Below are 8,520 nucleotides of genomic sequence, written 5' to 3'. Positions count from 1 at the left end.
GAAATTGTACTTCCCTCTAGGGTCTTTCAGCGAACTTATCCCTGGTTATGGGTATGCACTTTGTTGTACGTCGCTCTGGATAAGAGCGTCTGCTAAGTGCCAATAATGTAATAATGTAATGTAATGTATCTTGTATAGGCTCTCTGGAACACAATCAGCCCCTCAACAAGGTTACTTGACCCGTACCTGTGAAGCAGTCCCTTTGTATAGACAACAACCCTCTCTGTATGCAAGAAACTATGGTATAACCTCAGCTTACAACAGACTCGGGGCATGGTATTGCAGCAATGAATGAGTAGCATTTAAACTATTGAATATTGACTATCAACTGTGCCTAATTTGTGGGCTTGCATAAAACAACACATAAACCTTTTTGCCTGCATAAGCAGAACTTGATCTTTTCTGTATGCACACTGAGGCCATTTCACACTGGTAAAAACAGTTCTTGAGACTATGCTTGAGGTTCATGTGGACAATAGTCGAATCCACAACTGCCCCCTGAAGAGTGTTTCTGGCAGATACCAAGATACCAGAAAAGTGCATTTGTGATCATAGTCCATACATTTTTTTTTCAACAGTGCAGAAAAATGAACTGCCTTTTTTACTGATTTTTTGGTGGTCTCAGAAAAGTAATCTTTTTATTTTACGTAGCTGGCACTTTTATTTTGAAAATGTTATACCTTGGCGGAAGTCATTATTGTCGCTTGGTTAACACTGCAGTTACACAGAAGCATGTCTTCCAACAAGTGGAATTTACGTAGATGGAGATCTGTACTTTAAAAGCTTTTCAAGGCTGTTTTTGTTTCATCACTGAGTTACAAAATCGTATACGTTGATGGAAACACTAAGCATTGCAGAGGGAGAATTTGGAGGTGCGTATCACTTGTAGCCAAATGAGTAGCCTATTCGACGAATGATTCTCAACAACGAACGGTGTTTGACAGCACAGATATTTCAATAACATTCATACGCAAGCTGAAACTGGTGCATGGCCTAGCCTATATATTTATCTTGGGAGAAACATTCATGAGATAATGAATTTTGAGCTAAAAGTCAACTACAATTGGTTACCTTGTATAGTAGTTTTCCAAAAAGGCGAATGAACCGCAGTTCCGATAGGTCAATGTGGCTTTAGTTGCGAATAAAGTTTTCTCCACTGAACTATATAAGAACAATTTATTACACAGTTATGTGTTTCCTGTAAATAGCGGACGTTTTTTTGTTTTTATTTTACATTTTCGCAAATAGCTTTTGTGCTGAGAATATAACTTTCAGAGATAACTTGCCATAACCAGCGAACCACTAACATTGGCAACATTGTTTGACATTAATTCACAAACAGAACAGGCTTTACTATATGATAGTATGTTTTATTTTAATGTCATGCAAGAACAAATACTTTGCGTTGCCGTTTAGTTCATGATTTTGCCTCCGTGGGTGCTGCCATTGTTGTGTGACGTCAGATAACTGCCTCTCGAAGTCGGGGTCGGAAAATGTCGAGTTCCGGAGATAACGCATCATTAACCTTACTTTTCAATCTTGATTGCCTTTTCCTCCTGAATTATCCCAGACACGATAATGTTCTCTTTTCTCTGTCTTTCTCCATAACGAAGCTGCCTTCTTGTTGGATATGTGAATGAAAGCAATTTTCTGATCCTGTATGAGTGATCCACTGGAGCAAAATAAGATGGTTTTCATAATTTCAGGATTTTTATGCATGTGTAAGCACTAATGTGTGCTAATATATTAAATATTTCAGCCCAGCCTTGTTTGAGCTGCCACTGTACATTTATTTTTTTAAATTGTGAACCATCAGAATGATGGATTTTGGGTGGAGTAATTACATGTGTACTGTTAAATCCGTTCTTTCTTACAGCAACACTTCCCTCCATAGAGGAGTGCAAGCTGTCCTCAGTGTCCTGCCCTCCCTCTCAAAGAGTGGTGGACTCTGCCAAGCTGACCGACACCAACAGCCAATCAGAATTCATAACCGACTGCATCAAACCCTTAAGCCCTACCTCTTCAGGTGAAGACATAGAGGCAGAATATCTGATGGACTGCACAGATTACACAGGTTTGAACATACGTGCAAACTTTGAGGAGACGACAGAGTGGAAGACTGGATATTCGTTGAGCAGAGTGCAAAAAGACATGCTAACCAACTTAAAGGAGGAGGAGGAGGAAGATGGGGAGAGGCAGAGTGTGAAAATAGAGATGGCGGTTGTGAAGGATGAAGAGGGATTGTGGAAGGAGGAAGTAAATGAAAGGGAAAAACATGGGGAGGGACGTGTAACTAATGAAGCTGCCCAAACTCACAAATTGGTGAAGAATGGGGTAAAGTCTGAACATGGACAACAGGAAGGGGAGGAGCTTGCTAACCTGGTCACTACCTGTCTGCTAAAACAGCCCAGAGTGCTGATTCACCGACTAGAAATTGGCAGAAATTCAGTTCCTGTGTCATCACCTGCTTGTCCCTTGGCCTGTAAAAGAGATCAGGCGGTGAGATCTACATGGAGACAGCATGAATTCTTTCCACTGAGAGGAAATGGATCAGCAGTCCGAAAGGGTCAGGTCGTGACCCAGAAGAGGAAGCTGATTGGCCAGTTTAGACCCCTGAAACTGCTGCCATCTTCACCAAGGAAAGGGTATGAATGAATGAGGAGCTGGAAGGTGTGTCATTTCTGATGACTGCCAGTCTTGTATTAAATAACGTGCCTCTATTTGCATTTTACAGGATCTGTGCTGATGCCTCCCCTATTTCCCCTGTCATCACACCCAGGAACCAAAACACAGGTTAAGATCACGGCTAATCATTTTCTCTAAAGCCCAGGGTGAACTCTCTTGCCTAGATATAGCTAGTTTTGTTTTCAGTTATGTCAGCCATTACAAAGCTCAAGTAATTTAACAAAAAGGGAAGTCATGCAAACAAATGTTTGAGTGGAGCCAAGGTAATTTGATCAAATCTTCTTTCTCCTCAGAGCAAGCTGCTGAGATGTCGTCTCAGGTCTTTGCCTGCTCCCAGTGCCCATTTGTTCACGCAGAGGAAGTGAATCTTCACCAGCACATTGCGAAGGTTCACCCAGAGGAGCTCAGCAGGACAGTGGGGTCCCAACAACCTTCCAGCAGCACACATCAGCACCCCACTCCCCCTAAGACACTCCCCACCCCAACACAGTCCCACCCACTCACTCCAGGGGCCCACACTTGTTCCCAGTGTGGGACAAGCTTCAAATCCAAATCACTGTTGACAACACACAAGAACGTACATAAAAGAGAGGGGACATATCAGTGCTCCCGGTGTGGGAAGAGTTTCATTCAGTTGGGAAATTTGAAGCAACACCAGCGAACTCATACAGGCGAACGGCCATACCAGTGCTCCCAGTGTGATAAGAGTTTCGCCCTGTTGGGTAATTTGAGGCAACACCAGCGAACTCATACAGGTGAACGGCCATACCAGTGCTCCCAGTGTGATAAGAGTTTCACTAAGGCAGATAAACTGAATGCACACCTGAGAATTCATACAGGGGAACGGCCATACTACTGCTCCCAGTGTGGGAAGAGTTTTGTTCGGGCAGATTTACTGAAGGTACATCAGCAAACTCATACGGGTGAACGGCCATACCATTGCTCTCAGTGTGGGAAGAGTTTTGCAAATTCAAGGAATTTGAAGGAGCATCAGCGAACTCATACAGGGGTACGGCCATACCACTGCTCCCAGTGTGGGAAGAGTTTCGCTCATTCAAGTACTTTGAAGCAGCATCAGCGAATTCATTCAAGGGAACGCCATATCACTTCACTCGCTTCAGTAACTCACTCTATTTCTCCATAAGGCAGTGAACCCACACAAGCGAGTGTCCATACCAGTGCTTGGAGTACAGGAAGAATTTCAGCCAGGAAGGGCCTTTTTCTGAACAACAGAAAATTTGCTGAGTGAGCAAAGGCTGTTTCGTCCTATAAGCAGATTCATGGCTGTGTCGGGACCCTACAACTCCAAAAAGCCCCTGTTGAACTGCTGTTCCCCCAAAGACTATCCGGACTCCCCAGGCATGGTTGCATTCCCCCCACCAGCTCCTGGATCGCAAACAGTACCCCTGAATTATAGGCTGAATTATAATAAAAACGTTCAAACATACACAATAATTGTGGTACCTGATTTTTGGGGACATAATAGTTTTATTTGAAAAATATAAGACTGTTTCATTCAAATGAATCATTAATAAAGTACGCTAGTTTACACATGTTGGAAAATAAAGCTAATTTCTACAGAAGTAACCTAAGCAGTATCCTCCACCTGCAGGGAGAAGAATCCTGGCGATAACGCCCCTGCGCAGGGTGCGTCGCTGTATCGCGTGCTACGTTAAAGAAGAAAGCTGCAAACGAGGACTGTTGCTTCCTTCAGTTATGTATTAAATACACAAAACTAGATAAAATAAATAGATTGTAGCGCTAGGTCTGAGTTTTGCCCCTTCCGGGTCACAAGGAAACGAGGGATCACGAAAATAATTATGTATTTTTCGCAGCCCCATCCGGTACTCGGGAGTAATTTTCGTTCGTACTTCTTCAGATAGCTTTACGTCTTAAACACACTCTTTTTTTAAAAGACACGTTTCATCAACATGCAGAGTCTCGTACATGCAGACACTCATGGCGACGGAAACAATACGCTATGCAGACATGAAAATCAGAGGTATGTCTGACCGTGTCTTTGTTTTTGGAGTGTTATGCTACGTGTTTGGCCTTTTGCGCTGATGTACACAATAATATGCGACGACCGTGTAATTAATTACCAGATATGTTTTTGTGGAAATAACATTTTAATAAGTACCTATCAGTGACAGTTTTCTTGCTGTTCTAAATTGTGACAATGTAGCCTAATTTATGAAAATGATGGCGTTGATATTCTGATTCGAATGACGCTGATATATTATGCATAGCTAACTACTTTCAAATACTGTAGCCTGCAGTGAACGGTACAGTGACAATTCAAAAAAAGGCAGCTAGAGAGAGAGAGGGAGTATTCAATGATTTTATAAAACTGTCCTGAACCAAATTAGATGTTAATTTACCGATCTGCCTTTTAAATTCACCCTTTCCAGTGGAGAATGTCTTCAGATTAAGTCTTAAATTATTTCAGATTGAATTAACTAAAATGTCAAAAAAAGAAAAAAAAAGAAATATAGAGGCCACGTACAATTGATAACACTTTACAATAACGTTTGGGATTGACAAATGTAGTTGTTAGCTAACTACGGAAAAGTGAATCTGTACAACGTTGTTAATGTATTTGTAAATCATTAATTAATGCCAACTACGGTAGTTCAACACTTAATGTATTTGTTCATGGTTATCTATAAGTTTAGCCTATGGTTTGCTCATGTATGAATATTCATTTAACTAAAACATTAGTTGGTAGTGAACCAACACATGCTTAATGTATTTGCAAGTAATTAATTCATGATTAACAACTAAATTAGTTGTTGTCAATTCATGTAATCTTAGTGTGACCCAATAATTTCATGTGTTGAGCAAATTCTCATCGACCACAAAACATTAATCTGTTAATACTCTCTCACAGCAACCTGTCCTTTTATGGATAAATGCAAATTGTTCTCTATGTCACACCAAAGAGTGGATTCTACCAAACTGACAAACACCAACAGCCAAGCAGATTCCATGCCCAACTCGATTACATTTGTAAGCCCCGCCTATTCAGGTGAAGACATCAAGGCAGAATCTATGGTGGTCAGCTCAGATTACACATGGGTGGGGCCAGGGTCAAGTCTGAAACAAAGTGAAGATGTGGAAGAGAAGAAGACTGGATATCTGATGAGCCGAGACCAAACTGACATACTAATCAATATGAAGGAGGAGGAGGAGGAAAAAGATTGGGAGAGGCAGAGTGTGAAAATGGAGAGGGAGGATGGTGTGGGAGATGAAGAGGGACCCAGGAGGGAGGAATATAAAGAGGATGATGGCCAGAAGGAGGGATATGTACCCAATCAAGTCATCGAAATTTACAAATGGGAGGTGAATGAAGTAAAATCGGAACAACAGGAAGGAGAGGAGCAGCCTACTCTGGTCACTTCCTGTCTGCTAAAACAGCCTCGAGTGCTGATTCACAGCCTAGAAATGGCAGATCATTTGGTCCCTGGGTCATCACCTCCCAGTCCCGTGGCCTGTAAAAGTGGTCAGGGAGTAACATTGCATGAGTCCTCACCACAGACGGAAAGTGAATCCCTGAGACAGAAGGGTCAGGCCATCACCCGGAAGAGGAGTGGACACTTAGAAAGACCCCTGGAACTGCTGCCGTCTTCATCAGAGAACAGGTGAGAATGAGTGAAGAGCTGGACTGTGTGTCTTCTCTGATCACTGCCGGTCATTAAATAACGTGCCTTTTATTTGTCTTGTGCAGGATCTGTGCTGAAGCATCGCTTATTTCTCCTGTCATCTCCTCCAGGAACAAAAACACAGGTGTTAACATCACTGCTAATAATTTTCTCCAAGCCCTGGGTGAATGATCTAACCTAGACATTGCTAGTTCCATTTTGAGCTATGTGAGCTATTACAAATAAGCTACATGTATATAAGCTAACCTACAAACCTTCTCTCTCCTCAGGACAAACTGTTGAGGGGTCATCTCAGGTCTTTGCCTGCTCCCAGTGCCCATACGTTCACACAGAGGAAGTGAATCTTCACCAGCACATTGAGAAGGTTCATCCAGAGGAGCTTGGCAGGACTGTGGGACCTTCCAGCAACACACATCAGCACCCCACGCCCCCTAAGACACTCCCCACCCAAACACAGGCCCACACCGGCTCTCCAGGGGCCCACACATGCTCTCAATGTGACAAGAGTTTCAGCCAGCCTAGTCACCTGAAGCTACACCAGCGAATTCATACAGGGGAATACCCATACCACTGTTCCCAGTGCGGAAAGAATTTCAGCTACTTAATTACTTTAAAGGTACATGAGCGAATTCACACAGGTGAGCACCTGTACCGTTGCTCCCAGTGTGGTAAGAGTTTCACTCAGTCAGACAAACTGAAGGTACACCAGCGAATTCATACAGGTGAGCGCCCATACCACTGTTCCCAGTGTGGAAGAAATTTCAGCCAGTCAAGTCATCTGAAGCTACACCAGCGAACTCATACAGGGGAACGCCCGTACCACTGCTCCCAGTGTGGGAAGAGTTTTAGCCAATCGGGTCATCTAAAGCTACACCAGCAAACTCATACAGGTGAGCGCCCATACCACTGCTCACAGTGTGGGAAGAGTTTTGCTCAGGCAGATAAAATGAAGGTACATCAGCGAACTCATACAGGTGAGCGTCCGTACCACTGCTCCCAGTGTGGGAAAAATTTCATTAACTTACAGAATCTGTCAGAACACCAGCGAACCCATACAGGGGAACGCCCATACCACTGCTCCCAGTGTGGGAAGCGTTTCGCACAGTCGTATCCTCTAAAGTTACACCAGCGAACCCATACAGGTGAGCGCCCGTACCACTGCTCCCAGTGTGGGAAGAGTTTTGCTCAGTCATATAATCTGAAGCTCCACCAGCGATCGCATACAGTTGCAAGTATATGTGAAGTAACACTATAGGAGAAAAGTTTTTGTTTTAATTAATATTAATCTACATTTTCGTTAATGCAGTCCTTTTTGTGAACTTTAATCCTTTTGTGTCTGCCACAGTATATTCTCTTTTGGCATGTAATGAGCAGTAGTGTTTATTTTTATTTGGTGGAAATGAATTGTGTGTGTGCGCGTATTATGAAGTATTATCTTGATATAGGACACACTGGTAGTTTATCCTCGTCTGGCTCAAGTAAATCACAAGCACAAACCTCTCCTTTACTGAAGTGTTAATGTTGCGCCAACACAATAAATAATTGTCATTGCGTTGACGTAGTTTTGTAGCTTGTAAATAAGTGCAGTAGTCCTCCTCAAAAGCTTTGTTGCTGTTGAACAATCGTGGTAGCCCATTGAGACCTACTATAACTGGTAAGAAATTTCCGTTAATTTATGGATATCAGTCATAATACAAATTAATACAATAAAAAGTATTCAGACAAATTATTTTGGAAATGTTGGTGCTGTAGAAAGCGTAACCGTACAGTCCTGAATAAGCTTTCTATGAGAACGTAATATCCTGTAATATATACTACATATTCACAGCTATGCATGTTTTTATAAAATTCAGTGTCTGAAAGCCACAAGTGAATTTGCCTGTATACTGTAAAGCATTGCAATATCTTCTTATGTCTCAATACCATCAGAGCAACCATCCCTGTTCCAGACAATTCAAGGTTTTTTTTTTTTGTTTTTTTTTTTTTAATGAGATTTAGTGATACATTGGAGCACTCTGGGGCCACAACAACATTCTGGTACAGGGCCACCAAAACCAAAGGGCCGACTCAGGATAACATTGCAGCGTATTCGATTTGCGCAAGAGAAGTGCAATCCCCTGTTTAAAAAAGAAAAAGAAAAAAGTTTTGCACCAGGGAATTCAGAGAAGGCATT

General features: G+C 42.3%; 2 protein-coding genes across 2 annotated transcripts; both read left to right on the top strand.

The window, feature by feature from the left end:
* Positions 1-710: 710 nt before the first annotated feature.
* Positions 711-4,097, top strand: LOC133127907 (zinc finger protein 180-like). Its single transcript, XM_061241024.1, has 4 exons — positions 711-872; positions 1,877-2,645; positions 2,735-2,793; positions 2,979-4,097. The coding sequence occupies exons 1-4, from the start codon at positions 836-838 to the stop codon at positions 3,827-3,829; spliced, it is 1,716 nt and encodes a 571-aa protein (XP_061097008.1). The 5' UTR covers positions 711-835; the 3' UTR covers positions 3,830-4,097.
* A 271-nt stretch (positions 4,098-4,368) lies between these two features.
* LOC133127905 (zinc finger protein 436-like) lies at positions 4,369-8,208 on the top strand. The gene is made up of 4 exons (XM_061241022.1): positions 4,369-4,687; positions 5,576-6,326; positions 6,413-6,471; positions 6,617-8,208. Exons 1-4 carry the CDS (start codon positions 4,633-4,635, stop codon positions 7,600-7,602), a joined length of 1,851 nt encoding a protein of 616 aa, XP_061097006.1. The 5' UTR covers positions 4,369-4,632; the 3' UTR covers positions 7,603-8,208.
* Positions 8,209-8,520: the final 312 nt, after the last annotated feature.

Source organism: Conger conger, chromosome 5 (assembly GCF_963514075.1).
Source record: "Conger conger chromosome 5, fConCon1.1, whole genome shotgun sequence".
Lineage (NCBI taxonomy): Eukaryota > Metazoa > Chordata > Actinopteri > Anguilliformes > Congridae > Conger > Conger conger.
Note: the sequence above shows the minus strand (reverse complement) of the source record. Positions and strands in the feature narration are given on the sequence as shown.

What these genes read in the sequence shown, in the direction of transcription:
- LOC133127907 (XM_061241024.1), top strand. Translation starts at nt 836, where the DNA reads ATGGAAACACTAAGCATTGCAGAGGGAGAATTTGGAG. An exon ending in TGCAGAGGGAGAATTTGGAG is followed by an intron (nt 873 to 1,876) that starts GTGCGTATCACT and finishes TCTTTCTTACAG; the next exon opens with CAACACTTCCCTCCATAGAG. An exon ending in CCATCTTCACCAAGGAAAGG is followed by an intron (nt 2,646 to 2,734) that starts GTATGAATGAAT and finishes TGCATTTTACAG; the next exon opens with GATCTGTGCTGATGCCTCCC.
- LOC133127905 (XM_061241022.1), top strand. Translation starts at nt 4,633, where the DNA reads ATGCAGACACTCATGGCGACGGAAACAATACGCTATGCAGACATGAAA. An exon ending in TGCAGACATGAAAATCAGAG is followed by an intron (nt 4,688 to 5,575) that starts GTATGTCTGACC and finishes ACTCTCTCACAG; the next exon opens with CAACCTGTCCTTTTATGGAT. An exon ending in CCGTCTTCATCAGAGAACAG is followed by an intron (nt 6,327 to 6,412) that starts GTGAGAATGAGT and finishes TGTCTTGTGCAG; the next exon opens with GATCTGTGCTGAAGCATCGC.